The sequence below is a fragment of the Podarcis liolepis genome (assembly GCF_965112155.1).
Source record: "Podarcis liolepis genome assembly, chromosome: 11".
NCBI classification, from domain to species: Eukaryota; Metazoa; Chordata; class Lepidosauria; order Squamata; family Lacertidae; genus Podarcis; species Podarcis liolepis.
Window position 1 is genome coordinate 20,441,177 of NC_139565.1, and position 24,911 is coordinate 20,466,087.

The 24,911-nt window shown below is 38.7% G+C and overlaps 1 protein-coding gene across 6 annotated transcripts in view; it reads right to left on the reverse strand.

The window, feature by feature from the left end:
* DMXL1 (Dmx like 1) overlaps positions 1-24,911 on the reverse strand; it is a 71,640-nt gene that overhangs the window by 21,277 nt on the left and 25,452 nt on the right. For 3 of the 6 annotated variants that reach the window (XR_014516808.1, XM_083464362.1, XM_083464361.1), the window contains exons 15-30: positions 24,540-24,642; positions 22,166-22,282; positions 20,663-20,884; positions 18,541-20,199; positions 17,171-17,281; positions 16,223-16,392; positions 14,475-14,572; positions 12,922-13,087; positions 11,713-11,965; positions 9,830-10,908; positions 7,047-7,238; positions 6,558-6,634; positions 5,632-5,759; positions 4,764-5,012; positions 4,189-4,302; positions 267-442 (exon numbers count right to left, since the gene is read on the reverse strand). Coding sequence is in view for 4 of the 6 variants with exons in the window: in XM_083464362.1 (XP_083320488.1) it covers positions 267-442; positions 4,189-4,302; positions 4,764-5,012; positions 5,632-5,759; positions 6,558-6,634; positions 7,047-7,238; positions 9,830-10,908; positions 11,713-11,965; positions 12,922-13,087; positions 14,475-14,572; positions 16,223-16,392; positions 17,171-17,281; positions 18,541-20,199; positions 20,663-20,884; positions 22,166-22,282; positions 24,540-24,642 (4,914 nt within the window). In the remaining 2 variants the exon portion in view is untranslated. The remainder of the gene's footprint in view (positions 1-266; positions 443-4,188; positions 4,303-4,763; positions 5,013-5,631; positions 5,760-6,557; positions 6,635-7,046; positions 7,239-9,829; positions 10,909-11,712; positions 11,966-12,921; positions 13,088-14,474; positions 14,573-16,222; positions 16,393-17,170; positions 17,282-18,540; positions 20,200-20,662; positions 20,885-22,165; positions 22,283-24,539; positions 24,643-24,911) is intronic. The other 3 variants (XR_014516807.1, XM_083464364.1, XM_083464363.1) reach the window with 1 other exon arrangement.

Sequence of the window (24,911 nt, forward strand, 5' to 3'; positions counted from 1 at the left end):
AGACTGTTTTGGGGAAGCCATGTCCACCTGCCCTACATCTGATATCATACATTTCATCAGGTGTGGGTAAGGGCTTAAAAGATGCATTCAGTGGTGCCAATGAGGGTATCTGCTTGAAGAATCAAGAGTTGATTGTGCTTCTTCTTGAAACTGGAGCCTGCTTTTTGCCAAGAAAAACTATCTCACCAGCAAGGCCAGTATGTGACAGAGTGAGAATCACTTTTGCTTATGGAAAATATTCCAAAAGTGAATAAAAATTAAAATACCTTTGCTATGAAGTAGTCCCAGATACTAAGTTCAGGAGGAATAAATTTCTCTTTGTAATTTGGGGCATCTTGTTCTATCGAGGGTAAAGTAGTCTGTGAACTCTCTTTTAGAGAGGATTTTGATGACATTCTTAAAAACTTCTGTTGCTTCTCACCATCATCTAGGGGAGAAGAGGCTGCAGAGAGAAAAAGATGCATCTTTTAGTAAAGTTTGGAAACCATTTACCAGATGTCTATCATCAAACTATTTAAGAATAAATGTTAAAAATCAATGTCTTAATTGCAACACCAACCACCAAGAACAAGTCTAGTACAGTATTACAGTATTTGCAATTTTAAAAATCTCTGGCTTCCAAACTCTTAATACTTTTATCTATCCTCTCCCTTAACCCTACACCTCCAAAGAGGTGCAATTATACTGCGAAAATTCTTAGCAAAAAATGTAACTTTCATTTCTGCGTACCTGAGAAATCAAATTTCCAACTATCATATTACAATGCAGACTGTCAATTTATATCCCCACAGAAGAGCAGCATGTGGTGCTGCTATTTGCTAATAGTAAACAAAATTCTCACTGGCATGCAGGTTTTAAGGGTACATAATCTATAAATGGAAGTGCACGATAACACAGAAATAATTCAGATTTATTTTTCCAGTATATAATGTCTCAAAATATGCTCATAAAATTCTCCTTAAAAATGCAACTCACTTACCTTAAAGATAAAAACATATCTGTTATAATACAAAGTATTTTAAACTTTGGTTTTTAGCTAGCACATCAAACATGCACATGCATTGCTTAATATGGTGCATTAGTTTTTGAGCTCAACAAAAATATCAAAGCTTTCTTATGTTTGAAATGAAGGCATAGGAAAATAAGCTTACAGAAAGTGTTACATGATACAGAACTTGAGAAATAATGGATCTTTTGAATTCTTGCTTCCACTCACCCCCATCTAAACAGTAACCACTGTGCTTAACTGCTTTCTTGATTTAAATTTTACCGTTTAGGCCTGCAGCACTAGTAGGCTATTTGTTATGGAACTACAGACAAATGCCAAACTTATTACAGGAAATGAAGTCTCACTGACAAAGTTCCTGACTCTACAAAATAACTAAGGAAATTTATCTAAAAATGGTTTAGGATTGGTATCTTAAATGGTTAGGAATATTCTTGTAGTGCTTTTTCTTATACATGGCAGAGAAACAGAGAAAGAAGTTAATAAAACATGTATATAACAAGACTAACAAAAGAACATAAATAAGTGACAATATAAATAAGCGACAAATTGAATCTAAACATCACTGGATAATTTAGATTGTTCTATTGTAAAAAAACTGACAAGTCTTATGTTAATAGTCTATTTAAATGTATAATATGAATTAGGCAAAAATTCCAAAATGCCCTTTTCTTATTAACCACCCCCGACTGTATCATGTTTTACACAAGCAGCAAGATTTGAGCATTCCTTAGCTTGCACTGGAAAACTGCAACCATCAGCACAGCCAGTTTGCATTCCACTTGCTATCTAAAGTCCCAAATTGCTTGAAATAACTTTAGGGAGGTTGCTCCCATGGAGCTACTTTGGCATGGCACTTTTCTGTTTTACTTTACTATTCTTTTGTATTGTCAAAACAACTGAGCACCCTAAATGAAGAGGAATATGGGCTTCTAGTTATTTTGTAAAGGTTGACAATTTGCACTGTACAATATCCTTACAGCATTCAGGACTACTCAGCAGGTTGTTATAATAAAAGAAGAAGAAGTGTCACATCTATATATTAAATACTTAAATATCTGAATTTAGCCGAAGGACAACCAGCAGAATCCAAAATGGGTTGGAATAATAAACACCTGTTTTGTCTACCCCTGCTTCCAGTTCACAGTGCAACACCCATTTATTAGTATCTATATCCACTAAATCATCATCACTTTAGACATTTCAGGAATACAGATCTATTTATGGAAGACTGCCAATCATTCACTGTGGAAGATTCTCTTTCAGAAGTACTGTTATTAAAATATTTAGTCCAACGAGTTAAAAAATAAGAATTTATTTTCAACCTAAATGAAAATGCTAACACATCAAAAGGAAAGGAGAATTCTGATTATGGTGTGTGTGTTTTGTTGTACTCCATCCTGGAATCAGAATTGGATGGAAGGTGGTACATAAATTCTTTAAATAAATGTGTGTGCACATATTGGGCTGGATCTTGGGGGTTTACTCCCCCACCCCCGTGTCTCTGTCATCTTGGCCTCCTCCAATTAGGCTCCTCAGTGTGAGGCCATCCCAATTCACAAATACAGAAAGAGTAACTTTTTACAAGTATTAGACCTGTGGCATTTTGGAAGACATGTGAACACAAACTTGCTTTATACCGAATCAGAGTACAGTGGTACCTTGGTTTAAGTACAGCTCAGTTTGTGAACAACTTGGATTAAGAACGCTGCAAACCCGGAAATACGTGTTTTGGTTTGTGAACTTTGCCTTGGAAGCAGAACATGTTCCGCTTCCTGTTGAGTGTGTTCCATTTGTAAATTGAGTCCACCACTGCTATAGGAAAGCACACCTTGGTTGAAGAACACTTTGGTTTAAGAACGGACATCTGGAACAGATTAAGTTTGTAAACCAAGGTACCACTGTATTTGGTCCATCTAGCTTACATGTGCCCCGACATTCAATGGCTTTCCAGTAATGGGCAGCCATTTCTGGATCTTTCTTCCTCTGAAGCTGCTGACAGTGATTCCTGCCTTCAAACACTAGTCCCACCTGAAATCTTCTTACAAGCATGGGAGGAACACAATTTTATCACTGAAAATTCCATGGTAATCCAGAGTTAAGTACAGACACTGACCAAATGTATTTCCTCTTTTCTAAAGTGAGCTGTCCAATGAAAAGCAGTTAATCCTAAAATATGTGCTTGCATGCAAGTTCTAATGAAGTCGGTTTTGCTTACTTCCGAGTACATTCACAGATGGCAAGAGCTATAAATTTTACCCTAAAGCCACAAAGGAATCCATTATCAGAATCCTTCAGAATCTAAGTGTTGACATCATTCATATCTAATCTGCATACCACACAAGTTTACTGTAGGTTATAGATAATAGAAGGGACCACAAGGATCATCTCTACAGGAATCTTTCACCCAGTGTGGAGCTCACACCCATGACCCTGTGATGAAGTCTCATGCTCTACCAACTGAGCCATGAACTATTCCTCAGGATCATTTGTTTGGTGTAATTAAAAATTATCTATAATGGATTATATGTGGACATTTGAATTCAAAGCAGCATTTTGCTGTGGTCAAATAAGCAGGCTATGTGAATGATGATGTTTAAATCAACTCTTCTCTGCCAAGGCCATTTTGTGTCGCCTATGCCAATCACAAATCAAATTATAAATCAGCCAAAATGAAATGTTAAGCAGGTCACATTACCAGAGGATCTGTAGACACCAAGTTTTACACTTATATTATTTGCTGCCCTACAACAATCTTTGATGGTGACTGGATTCATTTTTGCTACAACTAAAGGCGGCTTTTATATGCTAAATTAACAGTTAGAAATCCACAGCCATATGCATGGTCATGTGACACAAAACAAGCAGTCTTCATGAGCAAAAAAAAAATGTATTGGAAATATTTCTGATAATTGCAAGCCATGTTCTTCCTTCAATAATGAAGTCATTTAAAACTGATTTAGAAGGGATTGTTCCAAATGTATGAATGACCAATGTGGTGGGTTTTTTTTAAAAAAAATCAACTCCAATTCATATAGTTAACATGATATAAATAAAACATAATAAAAACCTGAGGTCATGACTTACAAACAGAAATTTTTCTTTGTATCTTTATTCCTACATATGCAAGATCACATATCAGCACTGGATTTAAAAGCCTAAGACTGAAGCTAGTATCTTGCCTGCAGGTTTGGTAGGACTATGAGTACTGATGGCTGTTAGAGATTTGGTAAACCCCACACATTCCATGGAGAATACTACTACCTGGTGTGGGCTAGGCATAGGGAAGTGCCTACCTGCCAAAAAGAGAAAACATAGGCTGCTCTTAGAGTAAAGGAATATGGCTACATCAAACAAAAATAAATTATTTTTTCACGAATCATTTAAATATCATGACAATATTTTTTAAAACTGGCATTTAATAGGCTGCATAGAAAATTAGTTTTAGACTATCAAATACTGGAACACCTAGAACTGTTTGATTAATTTCACATGTAAGGTATGAAATGGCTATTTCAGCTACATTAGAAGTATTTACAGCACAAACCAATGTGCATTTACTTTAGAACCAAGCTCAGCTACTTCCATGTAAGAACTACATAGGATTGCAGCCTTAATGCAGTTATTTACTTAATTTAACTATAGCAGATAAGAGGAATGACAGTGCCAGACAGCCTAGCCAGTTTATGCAGCAGGAACAGGAAGGAACAGAGTTCACAAAAGTTTTGTAGGTAAAGAAAACAAAGAGTGAACTAACCCATCTTTGATGTTTGTTGCACCTGGCCTTTCTTTGGAATCTTTGCTCCTCCACCAAAGACAGCAAACCACATTTTGTCATTAAGAGGATGGGCCACAATTCTGTACAGCTCATTGCTGGAATGGGTGGCGAGACCATGGATGAAGAGGCTAAGGTAGACTGCTGTCAAAATTTCACAGAGCAAAACTGTGATCCCAGATTGCGCTTCTTCTCCAGTATGATTTAATAACTGTATTAAAGCCATTATACCTAGAAAGAGAAAAGGCACTATCTAGTTTTTAAACACACACAAAAACCACAAAACAATTCTCCCCAGAGACAATGGTAAACTTACTGTGAGCTATTTAGGGTGTTTATTTGTTATTTGTGCAGTAATTGCTGCAACCCACCCAAACCAACTGAGTATAATGGTGTAAAAATGTAGTTTTTTCGACTGAAACTACATCAATGTATTAATTTACAAGGCCCTTAACAACTTGGGCCCAGGTTACCTCAAATACCACCTAATCCCTGCCCTAAGGTATTTGCGGGAGTCACTGAAAGCGGTCCCGCATGGCTCAGATATAAGTCTTGTATCCACCAGGAGCTATGTGTGTTTAAGTCCTGTATCCCCAATTTTGGGGAAGAGGCTCCCTCCTGTTCACATTCTGGCAGCAACTGAAGTATGTTTTTCTTCCAGTAGGCATTTCAACTGAAGTCCGATTTTGTAGTTTTAACTGATTTTTACCCTTTCTCTGTTTTTTTTGAAGACCTTTCATACACAATTGTAGTTATACAGTATATATTGTTTAAATAAACCAAAATAAGGAACAGCACTGATTATTGTCAAGAAAGCTAGATAAGACAAATAAAATAAAATCATTACTACCTGGCCACTGAGATGGTGCAGTATTGGGAGTCACTGTTTCATCTAAGCTTGCTGTCCTTAAGGAATGCCGGTGAGAAAGCAGCAGTGTTTGGTAAACCGTTCCAGTGAATTGGTTTGCTTGTAATGAGCTATTAAAAAAGAAAAGTTAAAATTAAATTAAATTAAGCCACTATTTCTATTAATCATGGCACTTCTTTTCTTCTTTTAGAGCAGGCATAGGCAAACTTGGGACTACAACTCCCATGATCCCTAGCTAACCGGACCAGCGGTCAGGGATGATGGGAATTGTAGTCCCAAAACAGCTGGAGGGCCGAGTTTGCCTATGCCTGTTTTAGAGTGTCTTTCAACCTACAAACCCGGTTCATATAATGCTAAACTATAGTTTGTTTAGCTTAAGTCTAATTTCCTTTTCCACCAAACTCAACCAGGATCGCTACCATGCTTTGAGGTAAGCAAACCAGGATCATACACCATGGTTTGAAGTTGGTTTGTGAATCTTATTTTACACTGTAGTTTGTAGTTATGCACAAACTTTGTGTGCTGGTTTAATCAAAGATTGTTATACTACTCTAGCCCTACTACCCACCTGGTTACAGAGTCACAAGCAAAGAATATAAAAGGGTGGAATCTGGGGTCTGTAACTTACATCTCCAGAAGGTATGAATAGTAAAAAGGACCGAATGATTATCTTACCATAAGTAGCTATAGTGCTGTTAAATAAGAGATGTAATTAAGTTTGTCCATTTACATCTAACACTTCAAAAGACCACAGAACATCATAACCCTTTATCATAGAATACACACAGAGGCAGAAGCTGGGGGAAAAAGATTTGTGTATTTTTATACCTTAAGTAGGACTGCAAATAGGGAATTATTTCTCTCAGTGAGCATCAAAGCTCACATTCATTTATTTTAAAAATCATTACCTGTAGCTGTGACCACCACAGAGAGACTGGTATATGCAAGCTGACAGAGATGCAGCTAATGTATGCATTACATGGATCTGGAAGAAAGTTTTAGAGGACACATTACACATCAGGCAAGAATTGTTGTTTATGTAATGTTGGAACCTCTCGTTTCCAGAAACAAATTATCAAGTCAAACACAGTATGTCACATGACGTAATGTGCCAGCATCTATTTAAAAATGAACAAAACACACTCGCACCAACGTGGTCTTAATTAAAGTAATTCCAAGGGCAGACTTTTGTGCCAGGGAATACATGTGCGTAGATATAAACGGGTGAAATGCAACGTAGCATTTAGTGCAGTATGCGTAAACAGAAGAAAGTTCTGTTGTGCAAGTGGACCCTGTTTCGCTTGCGCAGCAACTTAGTCGAATCCCACCATATTTTCAATTGTTAAAAAAAAACTTATTCAAAGACAAAAAAGAAAGTTACTTGTAATAATACTTGCCTTATTATTTTGTACATCTGGACTGGGAGGCGCATGAAGGTTTACTATAGCATGTAGTATGTCATGAGTCAGGTTACTAAGATGCAGCAAAGGATTGGCCACCACGGTTTTGGCACTTGCAGTACAGGCAAACAGAAGCGGTATTGAACTCTGCTCAGATACGGTATTAGTAGGCAAATGAAGCAACAGTTCCTTGGGGGTGGGGAGAATAATAGAAAGCATATTTTAATAGCTGAATTCTGGAAATACTAGCATAGGTTATTAACAGTGATTGCTTCCTTCTTACGGAATTCCTGCTGATGATACATATACACACTTGAATTGATAACGTTAATGGTTTGCCTCTTCCCTCTCAAAAAATTACTCAAAGCTAAACAGGAATCCAGTATGTTATTATATAAGCTGGTGACCAGCCTGGCAAATTACTTGCCCTCTTGAATAAGCGATGTTTCGAAAGTGGCCTCGTGATTGGGCAGGGAGCGTAAGGTTTCTGAATTGGCCAGGCTAATTTATGATCCATGTCCGATCAGCAAAACTTTCACCTGCTGCACCCCAAATTTTCAATTTAAGCCCCAGCTCCAACAAATGACTATTGAGACCTGAGATTGGAGGGCTCTCTCTAGATCTGGTTGCAGTAAACTCTGCCTCAAGCTGGCCCCTATTAAGTTTTAGGCATTGCAACATCAGTAATTGTGTTAAGCTAAATCGCCAGTTTGTGTCCACACACAGCAATGAATGTTGCATGAAGCATGCTTCTCTTGTGAAATTCTGTGCCACGTGGTGATGTATACAGAGGGAGGTACAGTAGTGAGTGGCAGTTTCAGAACCATTTTCTCTCTCATATAATAGCACCTTTGCCAATGGTTACCTGCCCAGAGTATTTTGGGAGTAGATTCACTGTTGCCTCTTTTTGATGGTTTATCTCCCTTTACCATTTAATGTCCTTCAATTATGCAATTTTGCTGTGACTGCCTTCGCTTCTCCCTCGTTGTATTTTTTATCTTTTTGCTAAGGTAGTCCTCCATGTCACTGTTTAAGATTACAATTCATCTATCTGAGAATAAGTCCAACTGAAATCAATGGGTCTGACTTGTGAGTAGACATGTAGAGGATTGAACTGTCGACTTCAGACTAGTTTTTTGAGGAAGGGGAATGAGAAATGGGAGGTGAAACTGACATTCCAAGCCTTATTTCCCTCAAAGGAGGAATTTGAAAGGGGAGAATGAGAACAGATCCTTTAGAAATCACAGAATCCCCCCCCCCACAGAATCTGTGATTTTTATAGTTCAGTCCATATGCACGGATATAATGCATGTGTGATATAATGGTACTTCCAACAGTATGCTTTATTAACCAGAGGGGTCTACTTTTGCACAAAACAGAAGTTATTCCTGCTTTGCTGCTGTGCAGATCCATATTGAAAAATGTTGCCTCCCCCCCCCCCCAAAAAAAATTAATGGCTGACCATCTAGTATTGCAGATGGAAGTAGAGTAGAGGACAAATTTGTGCTCTTGGAGCTACTCAATGCATACACAACATACACAACAGTGGGAAGGTGAAGATGCAGCAGAAAGATTGCCAAACTAGTTCAGCAACCTGAAGGCACTAGTCCCAGTAAAGTTAGAATAAACTGTTGCTTGTATCTGTCTACTTTGTAAACAAAGTGACAGTGCAATAAACAGAAAAAACATGTCTAAAATGAGTTGATTATTGTGGCATGTGGCATGGAGGTCAGCCTCCTGTTGCTACAATGGGAAATGTCACATGACACATAAGCTCACTTATAATTCAGTAAGCTTCAACATGACAAACTGCTCCTGTCTTTATCCTAAAAAGGGTGAGGCATCTCCAGCCCGCAGGCCAATCTCTGCCTGTCAGGGGGTCCAATTTTGCTTGCTGGCCATTTCCCTCAAATCATGCTCACCCACCCAGCAGCTAACACCACCAGATAAACGGATACTTTCTACTACTGTTCAGCAAGGAACAGGATTGTACAGCCAAGGCAAGATTTTAATCTCCACTTATTAGCTGATAAGCAGGGATTAGAGTACTTCTCAAAAATGCTTCTTAAAGCAGTTCATGTACTTCTGGAATTAGGTGGGCACCAGTGGCAGCAGTGGGGAGAAAAGAAGTTTCTCCTCCCCTCTCCCCAGTGGACAAGTGTGTGAGCTGCTTCAAACAGCCCTTTTGTGAAGTAATGTAAGGCACCCCTCATGTTCCCGTGTCAGCTGCAACAGGAGTGTGGGGACTGCCTTAAAGCGCTTCCCAAAAGGGCAGTTTTATGCAGCTGCCCCCTTCACTTAAAGGAGAAATGGTTGAGTGCTTCGAAAAGCGCTTTTGGAAAGGGCTTTAATAGAGTCCCCATGCTACTATTTCAGGCTGAAATGGGAGCATGGGGGCTTTCTTAAAGCCTGTGCAAGTCTCCCCATACCCCCCTGCTAATCTTCTGAGATTGGGAATTTAAAATGGGAAGGGTGAGACATGCAAAGTAATACACCTGGTAGGTGGATCAAATTTGGCTTGCAAAGCCAATCCTGAGAAGCTTCTGCCTCCCTGTCCTCAAAGAGCTGTGAGGATACTAGATATGATAGTTAAATACTTATGTGTAGATGCAAAACTATTTAGACATGTGTTATTTGAAGAAATTATAGAGATATCTTTATATACTGAACCAGAAATACATTAATGGGCACTATAATTATATTTTGCCAATAATATACTTTTCCTCTTAACTATTCATATTTTAATACTACATCTATACTACAAGGAGAAAACTCCATACCTGCTGAGATTCTTGAAGCAGTAAAATCAGTTCCATACGTACAGATGCCAAGCCTCCACCATGAGATCCATGAAGGATACAGTAACTTAAAAACATTCGCAAAAGTGATTGATATTTTACAAGCCACTGTCTTCTCTGAAGGTATTCTCTCTGCTGTGTATTTTGCTGTGTGTCTGATAGTTCTTCAGTCATTTCATTTGATGAAGGTTCATCCATTACTGGGCTAATTCCTGGCTGAACATCTTCTGTTTCAACACTATAGTCACAGGTTTTCTGAAGAGCTACCACTTCTCTTTCAAGCCAGTGATACAGCTGGTATCTTAATTTTCCACCATCTACTTCATAGCCGGTAGATAATGTACGAAGCTCCACTGTAAGGATCTTCAAGCATGCCCTAAATTTCAGCTGTGCAGAAATGATGTCTTCTGATGAAGTGAAAACCTCATTTTCAGCACCTGAACTGTAGGTTTCTGTATAGCTAGAACTAACTTCATTTGGTTTCTCACTCACTTCCTTCTGCAAAGGTTTCATTACAATACAATCTTCACTTTCATCATCTTTGTCACTGTCCCACTTTAGCTCAAAAGGCTCATCCTGGAAAACTGTGCTCGGTTGACTCCAGTCCAACGAAAGAGCAGAATTTGAATGTTTACCTGATGACCCATCTGAAGATGATTCCAGACCATTGACGATAGGTTGTGACCAGTCAATGCTGAAAGGTTTGTTATCCTTTGATTCCAGTGGTCCTGGAGAAGAGGGTGAGCAGCCTTTACTAGTGTCCATTAAGCTAGATGTTCTTCCTAAAGGCTTTGACTTTTTTACCACTTTGGGCATCTTCGATAACACTTCCAAAGCCAGCATGGGACAGCCAGCTTTTAAGTGAGTATACGCAGTCGTAAAAAACAATCTTCTTTCCCTTAAATTGATTTCATCTGCCAGCCCATTTTCTCCTGTTACACAAATCCTCGTGGAAGATAAATCAGAAGACCCAAAATGGCGTCTCAACAAGAGAGGATGTGTCCTTAGGTAATTATAAAAATTGAACACTGAAGGGTTACATCTTGACACATTGCCTTCATCTGTAAAGACATTGCATCAGAGATTATTGTTAATGATTTATTTATTCCATAAAAGAACTCAACCATTTCCAGTTCTAATACAATAAATCCCCTGGAACTACAATTGTATGTAATATTATCCCACCACTATGTTTACAATGTGCAGTAGGACTCCCCAAGAGGTTTATATTCAAAACATGTAAGAAAATTATATTTGTATCTGCCTTATAAAAAGAATCACATCATGAATACATTTAGCTCAGTATTGTCTCCATTTCAAACAATAAACAATTGGTTTATCATTATGTGTAAGAACGCTGGATTAATGCTTTGTACTCATGTACTCTTGCTCTCTTCTCATATTCTCCAGTGTGACCATGTGAACAGACTTGTATTTCTGAAAAATTATTGTTTCTACAGAAGAAAGAAGTTCATGTCGAAGAGAAAAAGTAAATAGCAGATGTCTACAGATATTCTTCAAATGATATGATCATATCAAAGTAAAGGTTTTCAAATACATAGTAACATACCTGAGAACCAGCACTGTAATGATCACTCAAAGCTCCCATTTTGTAACTAGAATGAGACTGTGACAGATTTTCTTTCTGACCCTGCCCACTTTCCCCTTTGTTGAGAGATTCATTTCTTATGTAGCTAAATGTTTGTTCACTGTCCTGAACAATGTCCATCTGGACTACCAGTCTGAACCAGAATAGCAATTCTTTGCTGTCTTTTACTGATATAAACTCAAAAGATATTTTCTTCAGATGATAGATTCTTTCTATGTTTCCTAACGAAGAGCATATATAAAACGTCCCAGCTTACCTTCCTCATCCAAAATGGGTTGGCTTATAAGAGTATCAAGAGCATGGCTATAATCCTCCAAAATCCAATAAGCCATACTCCGAAGAAAAGGATCAGCATGTGTGCTTGATGGACTCTCTTTAGTATGATGCCTGCTTCCCAGAATTCTCTTCTGTAGAACTGATTTGTAAGTCCCAGATACTTCAAACTCTGGCTCATAAAGTCTTGCTATTATAAGAGCCAATTGAATATCATTTAGTTTCTCTAGGCAGACCTTTTTGAAACAAACATAGGATTACTTTTAAAAATTGTTTCTGTCAATTTGTATCTCCACTGGGTTTTGTTTTAAGAAACTTAATATGTAAATGGAAAACAAATGTTGGATTACAGCTCATTATTTGGACAGCTTTCTAAACAATCTACCTGCTGATATTTTGCAGTAATGTCAGAAAAGTATTCAGCCTAATACCCAACAAGTTAATTAAAAGCAAAGCTGGCTTATGAAGCTTCCCCCCCCCCCCCAATAAATACTGTTCTTACCTACAGCGTCCGTTTTCAATTAACTGCAGTTTATTGATTTGTCTGAATTTGGAACTGCAATTAGTTGAATTATGGCTTATCTCCAAAAGCCAGAATCAGAAACCAGCGCCTGAAATTGGCTTGTTCAGACAACTATGAAATGACCAACTGCAGTTTGTTGAAAATTGAAGGGGATGCTTCAATTTCTTACTGGTGGAAGAGTGGGGAATGCCCACTAAATCTAAATATAATCAATATTTATTACAAATGAACATTGATTACCCGAGAACAGTAAATACAAAGTGTCAAAGTTATATACACAAAAGAGAGTCAAAGAAAAAGACAATCCTAGACCCAGTACCTTAACGCCAGTAGTAGCTAAGTCCTTGAAATAGGTTATTTTTTAAGCAGTACAATGTCACTAACTTGAAAATATTAATATCAATATGCACATTTTGAACTGAGTAGAACACTGGGTTAAATAGAAAAATTGTAAGTGCGTTGGAGCTGATGTCACAGTCTTCTTTGATTCCAAGTACAGAGGCATTTGAAATCTTTAACCACAGTAAGCCAAGCCAATTATTTTTTTCTTTTAAGAATTCAAGCCTAATATTTTTCCTGTAACAGCACATTACATAATTATGGTAATAGTTATAGCCCCTGTTCTAAATATTTATCACTACTCTCAAAAGGTAGTTTCATCCTACTTACCTCAACGGCATCTTTTAGGTGACCAGCCAACAAGAAAAATGCTGCAGAATGTTCAAAGCGTTGTTTGCCTAGCAGTGAAAAGGCATTCTTCAATGCAGCTTTACGCCATCTGTCTTCAGCAAAATTGTGTCCAAAGAACTGCGTCATCTTAGTGTCATTTAGAGATCTGAAAATGCAAATATTTAATACACTTGATTAAATCAGAACGTATTCTAATAAGTAAGTGATTGGTTCAGGAGCATCCAGGGGGAAAAAATACTGGTAAGCATATTATCCAAATATCACAGGGTAGACCCTACTCAAAGTTCAAACAGCAATTCAACTTGCTTCTGAAAATTTCTATACTTAGGAAAAGACAGGACCATTGGTCTTATCTGCAAGTTATTTCTATGTGCATGCAAATATGTTTTCTCATGGGTCTCAAGCTCACCTAAAGGATGAAGAAAGGAACACTGTTTTGCTTCAAAAGCCCTAAGTTTCTGGATTTTACTCAGTCTGAAACTATCATCAGATCATTCATGCCTTCAAGTGAAGCAGATGATGAGTGTATTCTCTGTGGGGTCTTCCATGGCTCAAGCCAGTATATTGCAGTGTGTGCAATTAGTTTTCAACATTTGCTTGTCTGTTACTTTGTACCATTAGTCTTTGTCTATCATTCCTGTTTTTGTATCTGAGTTGCGACTGTGGTCTATATGTTTCTCCTCAGTGTGAGTCTTTCTAGTCCCCTCCTGGCCCTGGTGTGATCTAACTCAGTTTATCAGTACTGTATTTTAAGTAATCCCTGTATTCCCCATTTTTTTTGAAGAGTCCATTTTTCTGAGTTGCTGTTGTTTAAAAAAGAGCCATTTATATTCTCACATTTTGTCTGTCTCTCCTCTATTTTTATGATAGTCCTAGCCCTAAGTGTTTTGTTGTTGTTGTTTTAAACTTGCTCCAGGCTTTGATCCTTTAGTAGTGATGAACAAAATGTACAATTCAGAGCTACCAGCTAGAACCCCAACAGCTTTCTTGGTAATAGATGAAAAAGAGTAACAGAGCTGCACGTCACCTGCATGCAAAATCCTCAAATGACTTCTCTCAGTAGTTAACACAAAGAGATGTTGAACAACATGGGAGACAGAACAGATTCCTGAAGTAGACCATGCATCAATGGCAAAGGTGCTAAAAGGAATCTAACACCTCCAGTATGACTAGTCAAAACTTCTCCAACATACCAGGGTTCAGAAAGGGCTTGTTAAATAAAGATCCTATGCTGCCAACTTAAGGTTAGCTAGAACTACACCTTCCTGAATGTCTTTGTAAGTGGGACTAGAAAACATACTTCCTATTTGGGGCCATAATATTTAAAGTTCTATTTCAGGCACCTGAGTTTTTTTGACTCCTGCTTGCAAGTTGGCATTTGTAATACTATTGGCAGAACAGGTGTGCTATGACATCAGTAATGAACAGCTACTGGAAATCACAGAAGCTTCAAAAACTTATAGTAAAAAAAGGAAAAGTAACCAAGTTAATTATCCACATGTATTGAATTAAATCCAGTTATAAATCTTTACCTGTATAATCCCCAAATCACAGCCTTCTTTTTCATTGCAAGGTAAAAAATGGCCGCATCTAAGGGGTCATTGTTTCTTTGAAAGGCTGCTTTAGCGACCTGTAAAGATAATGGTGTACCTAAGCATTACGGATTTCATACATTTCTATCTAGAGGACTGCAAGCAATACTGAACAATAATATTTGAGTCAAGGTAAAAACATTTATGTCAGTGCTGCTCATTGTTGTGGTTCGAGGACCTGATCCCCGCAAAGTGGAATGAATACACAAGGACACGTGATATAAGGTTAATGGGCAAGAAAAGGCCACAACTTTATTAATTACAGCCGAGGAGGGGCTGGCGCCGCAGCATTTAGGCTGCTGTATACGCCCCCTCGGAGGCACCTGGTTGGGTGCCTGCCGATGGGCGTGGGTGCCAGCCAGGTGAGTGGGAGGCAGCGGGCTAACGCCCCCTGCTAGAGGCGGAGCTCGGCTCCCGCCCACACCCACTCCCCTCTCTTCCAGGAGGAGAGTCTTTATAAGTCTTCTTCTTTGGCAATCACTCATAGCCATGAAGACGGTCTTAACGTAAATGACTGTGGAGGCTAATTCTGGATCCACACATCCTTCCACAGTGGGGACATAGGTTTCGGGGCGGGGGTTGATCATGCTGAGGGTTTGCCAAATGTGCCTTCCTCTTAAGGGACATAGTATGAGCTGAATGACATTAAAATGAATTAAAATAAATTCCTACAATGTCTTGCAACAACAAAAAAGCAACCTGAAAACACGTGGTACAATGCATATGATAAATGAGAATTAATGGTTTGTAGCCAACACTGTCCATGTGTGAACAGAATGGACTTCAGTTTGTGCAACAGGACTTTGCCTTCCACCCCTCCCCTCAATCATCCTCAAAATCGAGGAAGAGAGATCGGGGACAGGCTTAGATTCTCATACCTGGCTCCCCACTCCCTTCACTGTATGGAATGATTGAACTAGGAAAATCAGTGTTTGCTTGACTATGGAATCTCCCTTCACATTACAAGAAGAAACCCTTTTTTAAAAAGGGAGAAGTTAAACTCAGGGCCTTCTCCTGGTCTTTCACTTGCAGGATGTGAACATACATGTGTGGCCTTCCAAATACAACCATTACACAATGGTTACACAACCATAAATTTAAATTCAGTGTCAAACGCAGGCAGAGATCTTTGAAAATGTGGTCTGGGCTTAAATACAGTTGAAAAGATATTTTCTTCCGCTGCAGTCCCAGCTTTAAATTGAGCAGGGGCTTCAAAAAAAGAAAGAATGAATCAGAGAACACTTATGAGTGTGCTTACAACTGAATCCCCTTATCACCTTTAAAGGTGAATCATATGATGCCCAGTGATAGAAAGGTGAGTGGCCCTGTCCACCTGTTGAAAATCATGGATCTAGCTCACTGGGTGGATCCAGTTCCTCACCCCTGATTTAGCAGAAAAGGCTGAGTGTGAAAGATCCTTTCCATTGGCTTTACTGGTAAAGGTGCTACATGCCACCTTCTCCTCTCAGACTATCAATGACTGCAGGACTAAGCTTCCTTTCCATTTGTCTAAATTGGTTCATTTGTCTTTTATATTTCTTTTCTTATCTACTTATCTTTTTCCTATTATAAAGGTAAAATATATAGAAAGTACACATTTTAGTTTTAGTTACCCATGCTGAAAATACTGATGTTTTTGCTTAAGAACATTCCAAAATCATAAAGCAACATGCTATCAAAGTATTTACCTTCTCAATGCATCTCCGTAAGCTATGGGTATTTCGAACCCACCATCCTACACCCATAGCTCTGAGCTCTGACCATGTTGGATCACCTTTTTGCATTGCAGGAAGCATGTTTAGCAGTTCTTCTCCTGCTACTGAATGAAACGCCCAGGCAAAATGACTAGAAGATAAGCCTAAATTGTTCAAAGAGATTATATTGTTACAGGTGTATAATTTACAACATGCTATCATGCTAAATGCTTATTTTTTTTGTTTCTTGTAATCAACGTTTCAGAAGACTTTGGAGATCTTAGGATAACATCCAAAGGATCCACATCACATAATTTGGCTTTTTGCAAATAGGCACATTAGATTTGCCAGTCTAAATATGTTACATGGGCATTTGATTGTTAAATTGAACACGGAATTATGCCAATCTCTATGAAGCCCCCATAATCCTTACATCAGGGGTGGGGAAACTTTTTTCAGTCTGAAGGCCACAGTCTTACTTTGGGGTAGCTAGAATATAGCCTAAAAAGTCAGACCACATCACTCCATTCAGGAAAACAAGAGGCATTATTAAGAGTTAAATGACACATTCCAATCAGGCAAAAGCATGAAGCAGTCAGTGCCAGTGAGGGGATGTGAAGTGAAGAGGGTAGATGACTTGGGGAGAATCCTAGAGGCTAACTGAGAGGCCTTGAGAGCCACATCTGGTCCCTGGGTCTGAGGTTCCATATACCTGCATTACATGAAGAGCCCCAAACCAAGCCAAAATAGCAATTGTCCAGGCAGCCCTAGTTGTGCAATCATACAAAGGAAATCCAGTTGCTCAGTGGAGACTATGAAAGCCTACATCAGCACAATGACAGAGCTCCCGAAGGCTAACGTTTCCTCAAAAATCAATTGTTTCTAAAAATGTTGCCCTACATAATGTAAAATTGATACTATAGGCAGAGTGAAAACCATTACCTTGGTGAAGGAGTTGGGCTCTGTGAGCAGGTGGCAGTGAAGTTGTCATAAAAGAGTGAAGACGTACAGCCAAAAGAAACTTTAAACCACATTCATCAAGTGTTTCTCCTCCTATGATTAAATGTTCAGTGTATATAATTTAATTCTTCATGGAAAATGTAGATATTCATTCCACCCATCATCTTGTTTCACATCATTTAAATTGCATTAGGAACACATGGTTCGACAATTTTATAATGTCAGGAAACCAGTGTGCAGTAAAAACTGATTTACTAGCAATCAAAAACTATTTTAAATTAATATTGTAGACAATTATAGTGTTCATTAATTTGCTCACAGGCAATAAGTATAGCTGAAGTCCTGCGTAATTATATTGTGGTATTTTTCAGTGCACAATTGTGTTACATATTACATCCAGAAGGAATATAGTCTGGATACAAAGGAAATGAATGTTGGACATTTGCAAAATAATACAGTCCAGATACAACATTGGGTAGCTTAGAATGACTCTCTCCCTCATCTCTAAGTACCTACCACTAAATCAAAAACTGTAACTGCTCTATTTCATTCACAGAGCTCTTTGATTCTCAGAGGGCAGCTATCATGTTATATGCCTAAGCAAGTGTTTCAGTGGGAGGCAACTTCTGAAACCTATCAACTAACCATGTGTAAGACCTGACAAATATAAAATAAGTATAAAAGGTTCCTAAAGGGCTGAAGCCTACATGGGCTGCCATAGTTGAACTATATCCCAATATGATGCTAAACCACTGTATCCTTCAAAACCAATCCAATTAAATCCTTTCTATTGTGGAATTAAGTTTCACCTACTTTGGTCCCTCAGATTTCATAGACTTCCAAACCCTTTCATAATAAACAGATGCATTCTGTGACTATTAGCAACACTAGCTAATGGATTATAAAAGTATTGGCCTTTGTATTTCAAAGTGCAATCTAGACATATTAACTCAGAACCAAGTTCCATTGTATTCCAGGGAAGTATTCAAAGGTTTTTTAGCCTAAGGGCCACATCCAACATCACACAATCACAATTCTCACAACAGAATGTCCCCTTCTTCTCTGCCCCCTGCAGCCTCTGTTCACATGCCCCAAAATCTGCTCCAGGTCCTCAAACTTCTCCCCACAAGCAGTTTTCTGGGGCGCAGAGGGAGAGGAGGACTCCATTCTGCCAGTGGTGTCTGTTCCCCTGACAAATGGATATCATTCAATTTCTAAAGCTTGGTTTAACTATGGACTTTAAGTATATAGCACATCAGATGAGTATCTAAACAAGCATACTGTACATAGAAATTCTGAAACAGTTTTGAGAAGGTAAATATCTCATTTAAACAAATCATGAGAAAACTCACCCTTGCTTTTGTCTCTGCTTTCTCCTATATCAGTGCTGGTAATGGCAATTGTATCGACCAAGGCCATCAAAGACATCTGCTCCATCCTGGTGAGACCGGGTAAGCTAGCGTGAAGCAAGTGCCGCGAAAGAACTTGAGCATGCTCTGGTCCAAAGTAAGTTGGACTGTACTGAGAAAGATCAATAACCTTTGGCTTTTTATCTTCTTCATCTACTTCAAACATAGTGAGATCATCCGTATGTAGATTGGAATTCTGAAAGAGATCGTCATAGTTTTCATCTGCCACCTCTTGCTTCTTAACGGTTCTTTGGTTATTAGACTTCTCTGTACATGATGTATATGAGCAGTCCTCATCTGCAGCAAGCAATGCATATAAAGGTAGTGGTGGAACAGAGTCTATTTCTGTATAGTCTGTAATAGTACATTTGCTAAATGTCATGGGGTCCCGAGTACTGCTCCCACTGGCACAGATTGAGAGAGAACGGTACCGCTTTTCATGCTCAGGATCGTCGATGGCAATAACTTCTCCAGCAATGCATTTCACAAGATGAGAGAGGATGGCTTTTGCTCTACGCACTTTCCCTAGATCCATGAGTTCCAAGAGCTGCAGAGGGTGGTACTGAGGTAAAGTAGGACATAATGTATGAGCTGCTTCAAAGAGGCCAGAATCTTCCATCTCCAGAGACAGATCATATACAGTTCGTTTCCCACTCAGTTTCTGAGCGAGACTTGTCATGGATCTGGTCAATGTCCTCTTGGGTGGGTGACCACCAGATGACTGACTTTGTTTCATTAAGCTTATTATGGATGGTGTACTCCCACTGTAAGAGTCTAGAGTAACTGGTTCTTGCTTCGTAGGGGGTTGCCACTGAGAATAAACATGCATTTCACAATCCATCCCAACTACGAGGATGCCATCACGAACCCAAGATAAAGAAACAGGTAAAGGTGGTGAACCTTCTACTGATGAAACTAAATCCACACATCTTAGTAATATAAATCTAGAAGAGCATGACGTTTTAGCATTTTCCCACACAGGCAGTACGAGCATTTCCTTACCACTTTGTTCTTGCATCTTCCCAGACAGCTGACCAAACATATACAGCTTTGCCCCAATGCCTACTGTTAGGATATGCGAGCCGTCTTCTCTAGACATCCAGTCTAAGTGAACCATATGATTTGTTCTAGGTATTAAATTCTCATTTCCATCTATCACTGAACTGCTGTCAACACCCAAAGAGTCCAATGTTGGGTTTAGCTCATCTAAGTGAAGTGTTTGTTCCAAGATCCAGCAAGAGCCTCCAGTAGATTCGCATTCAAAAATTCCAACTGTCACCAGAAAGTCTTGAGATGAACGACTGTTTACGGTTGGTGTTCGCTTATATGCCACAGCTAAGCGATTTGTATGTGCACAGCTGATTTCCAGAGCTTGGCCTGGCACAAAAAGAGCACTACTGCTAAGAAGTCCATCTTCTATTAGTAATGGCCATTCTTCCCATACATACATGCCACTGTTCGTAATACTCTCTGCTACAGAAGTCACACCTGATTCCACTGCTAATCTGCACCTCCAAAACCTAACCTTACCATCTGAGCATAAAGTTGCCAGAAGATAAGGTGCGCGACATACAGGATAAATGGAAGAAGAACTCAGGTGACCTGAAATTAGGAAGAAAGAAACCTTCAGGATATCAGATAAATGTATTTTTTAAAATACTGTAAATCTCCTAGAGGTGACCAGCATTAAATGACCAACAAGTTTAAATAAAGTATAACAAGGAAAATACAGAATTCGAAACTGACAGCCCCCGCCCCCCAAAATCAGGAAGTACAAATAGAGTGGTACCTTGGCACTCGAACGGCTTGGCTCCCAAACACCGCAAACCCAGAAGTGAGTGTTCTGGTTTGCAAATGCTTTTTGGAAGCCGACTGTCCGATGCGGCTTCCGCAGCTTCTAATTGAGTGCAGAAAGCTCCTGCAGCCAATCAGAAGCCGCGACTTGGTTTTTGAACAGTTTTGGGAGTTCAGTAGACTCCCGGAACAGATTAAGTTTGAGAACCAAGATACCACTGTAAATCCAAAGTTAACCCCCCCCACAACCCCCCCCCTTTAAATTACAAACCTGCTGATGGTTTGATGCTTATGATCTCTACTCCTTCTGGTAAATTCAATTCTTGACTATAGACAATTTCTGAAGAAAGAGTAAGTTGGCTGGTACTTTGAAGGTTCTCTTTGCAGGCTTGATATTTCTGAGTAAAGGAAGACTGGAGCTTCTCTTGATCTGGAGAAGTGTAAAGCTCTTCTTGAGATGCTGCTTCACATGCCTTGGAGTCTATTTTTTCATCTAAAGAAAGTGGACATTTTAGCTAGATGTATTATAAAAGCAGGTTTGTTTTTTTTAAAAAAAAAATCTATACCCCATGTATTCAAATTCTAGCCTAATCCTGGCATTGATGTTGACCTATTTTCTTTCAATGGGTTTAACATGTTTGTGAGCTCAGGGTCATGTAACAGCTATCATGAACTACCCTTGGCACTCGAAGACTTCAAGTATCCGCAAGTTGTTACAACTATTTATGTAACGGTTTAGTAATCTGTATACTATATTTTAATACTGAAATACATTAGCAAGGGGCAACAGTCACATTCTGTCCCCATAAGCTCTACATAAGCAGGCCCTAGAGATAGTGAACATGACTTTTCAAAGCCACACATAGCAATAAAAGCCAAATTATCAGATGGAGCTGTTGACAGAGTTCTTCTTTCAGATACGGGAAAATGGGTAGCCCACAGCAAATTATTTCAAGACTAACATACCTCACATGATAGTCTGAAGATAAATGATTTAAGAACTGTAATGTATTCATTCTTGTACCGGAAATGTTATGCTGTCTACAATGCACCATTCTGCACAACGCAATCATTTTGGATTATTTGCACCAATGCAAACTGCCATATTTGTACTGATCAAATTAGTGCTACGAAGCACCTTTTGCGGCTCTTTTAAAAATATTAGGCTGCACTCAAACACTGGATATGATTCAGCCCTTACTTTCAACAGGAGGTGTGCTTAATTGCCTCCTTAAAATCAAACACATGCAATATGCTTAACTTTAACTGACAACTACCCATGGCTGGATTTCTACCCATTGCTTTTTAGGCAGACACAAACAGACTGAAAATGACTTGTTTTACTTTACCAATATTGGCCTGGTTTGCATTTTCCAGGAATTCTCTCTGTGTGTCTCCCTTCCTCTTGCCACGCTGCTGCTGCATCACTGACAAACTAAAATCTACTTTGTTGTTTGAACCCAGGCCCACTGTTTGTTTCCTCCAAACTAGCATCAAGTCATACTATGACCAAGTATTTTCTTAGTGGTGAAGTAGCAGGGAAGTAGCAATGCAGAAACTTTATAATAAAGGATAGTTTATTTGAGAATATTTTGAGGCAAGGACAAAAAGAAAAACTAAATCCCATGCGTGCGTGCGCACACACACACATTTGAAGAAGAACCAAAATATTATTGAACTACAGCATTGAAATAATAATCAAAATAAGCAAGCATTCTATCAATAAATGTGCTTTATAACTTTAAAATTTACATTACAAATATAAATAACCTACCTACTGAGACTGGTATGGACTTCAAATGTAATTTCCACATATGTAACATTGAACAGTTCTGAGTATGTTCAATTACTATTAAATAGAACTTTTCAGAAAACCCATTTTTCTGATATCCTGCAAAAATGTAGACAGATTTAGTTATTAGTAGCTGATAATTTGAGCAGTTGTTAACTACTGACTGGACAACGTTCATCCCTCTGTTTTATGGTATGTATGCATTCAATTTATATACTTGAAGGACCATCCTTTGTATCAGAAACTACAGAGTTTTTTTACTTGTTAAGGAATCCTGTTTTTGACACAGATTTAGTATGGCACAAGCTTTCACGGAATCCAGTTCACTTATCAGATGCATGAAATGTTATCCTGGGTTGTAAGTACATATAAACATTTGGAGGGGGAGGAGAACAATAAAGTCAGAAAGAACGCGGGTGCAGAGTAATGGGAGAACAATATGGTGTTAATCCTATTTTATTTTATTAGCAGTGGCCATTCATACACCAAATGCACAAACACACACACACACACACACACACACACACACAATATTTAACAAGCCAGACACTCTGGCACACCTGGTTCCATACATTTCAAAGGGATTTATTATTTCATGAGATAGAATAAAAATTGAGCCTTAGGTCACAATTCTATGCACAATTAGTTCAGAGTAAGTCATACTGATTTCCATGTTGCTAAGAGCCAAACAAGATGTGACAGTAAAGGTGTCATTAGGAAAAACATTATTATTATTAATAATAAGAGCATGAGTGATTTTCATCAGGTTCTCAGCACACAAGAAGGGAAGATTCAACTTTTACTTCCCGAAACACTATTCTGATTAGGTAAAGGCAGGCTTCTTCAAACTCTGCCCTTCAGATGTTCTTGGCCTACAACTCCCATGATCCCTAGCTAACAGGACCAGTGGTCATGGATGATGGAAATTGTAGTCTTAAAACATCTGGAGGGCCAAGCTTGAGGAAGCCTGGGTAAAGGTAAAGGACCCCTGGATGGTTAAGTCCAGTCAAAGGCGACTATGGGGTTGCAGCGCTCATTTTGCTTTCAGGCTGAAGGAGCTGGGATTTGTCCACAGACAGCTTTCCGGGTCATGCGGCCAGCATGACTAAACCGCTTCTGGCGCAATGGGACACCAGACGGAAACCAGAGCGCACGGAAATGCCATTTATAATCACACACCCACCCCAAATTGGCTTTGAGGGGGAAAAGCTCCCAGAAGTGAAAAAGGGACTTTCCCTATATGTGGGAGGGATGATTTTCACTGTGATAGTAGCTAGGGATTTAAATCTTTTCCTTCAATGTGGCTCTGTTGAAAATTCCTTTACTTTTGCCACACTAAAATAAAAAATAAAAAATGTAATTTTCTAATGATGCATGAGTTCTTGGAACTAAGGGCTGACTCTAAACATGGGATTGGAATGCTGTTCAAACTCAATCCAACAAGTCCCTTTAAACATATACAAATGATTATGCATGCCATGGCAATTTGGCACTGTAGAATAGCAGCTTTTGAACAAAAGGACTACGTATTCAGAATTTCAGATTACTCTTTTCTAGACTGAAGCCTGTACAATAACTGGTTTATATACACAGCGGTGTGAGAGGAGAATAAAATTCAATTGTAATACAATAAAAGAAATAAACGAAGCAATAAAATACAATTAACAATCAGTATGAAAAATGGGATGGATGTGGTGTCTCCCTTCTTCAACCACAAATCCAGACACAGATCACCTGAATGAAGCTCATTGACCAGTTTGAGAAACCCTGCTTTAGAGGCAATTAAGACATTTAGTTTGGCTCTTAGCAACATTTGGCCTTCTGTGTTGGCCAGCATGGGAAATCTTTGGCAGATATGCCTTGTGGACATGAACATTTGTGAAACTATTTTGTTTTTAAAGACTAAAAATGAATTTTAGGAGACACAATTATAACTAATAGTATACAAGGTAAACTGTCCAAAAAAAAAAACTGTCAAAAAAAGTTAGTATAATCATTTCAGAACACTTATCATTCCATAGAATCTATAAGATGTTTAAATTTTAAAATAAAAAGACAATTAAAACCATACCGCAATAGCACACCATGTTACAACAGCTAAAGCAGGTAGAAAAAAATGTAAGTGGTCCACCAAGACCTTCAGCAATCATCAAGTAGTCCACGGGGTGCAAGTTTGGGAACCACTGCTCTAAAATATTAACAGTATGCTAGGATAAGCCTGTTGCTTACGGGACAGGAATCCCATTTTCTTACTATAGTTAGAACAGTCACTGCTTTAGATTTCATATTTTCACAAATTGTTACACAGTCGTAATGCCATTGTATTGAGAAGTTACTAAAGACAGATATGCTTTACCAGAGTCAGGTAACATGGTGTTTTTCTCAGACAGTCTATTTTCATGATTATTCAAAATGAAATCTTCTTGAAAAACGTGAAGTAGCTGCATTTTCCCACCATGCTAAATAATAAAAAAGCATATTAAAATACAACATACTGCCCACATTAAATAGTCTCAAACAGAATATGTTGAAAATATGCAATACTTTGTTGAACACATTTTCAGGAGGCAAGGGGTGGATTAGCCCCTGAGAGGTTGATAGAAAAATCAGGGAAGAGGAGTCCCTAGAGAAGCTGTGAAGTGGAGCTACAGCAGAGGAATCTGCAGCTTCTGTTGATTCTCTTATGATGGGACCTTCCCAGAGAGTGGTAATAATGCCTACTTTTATT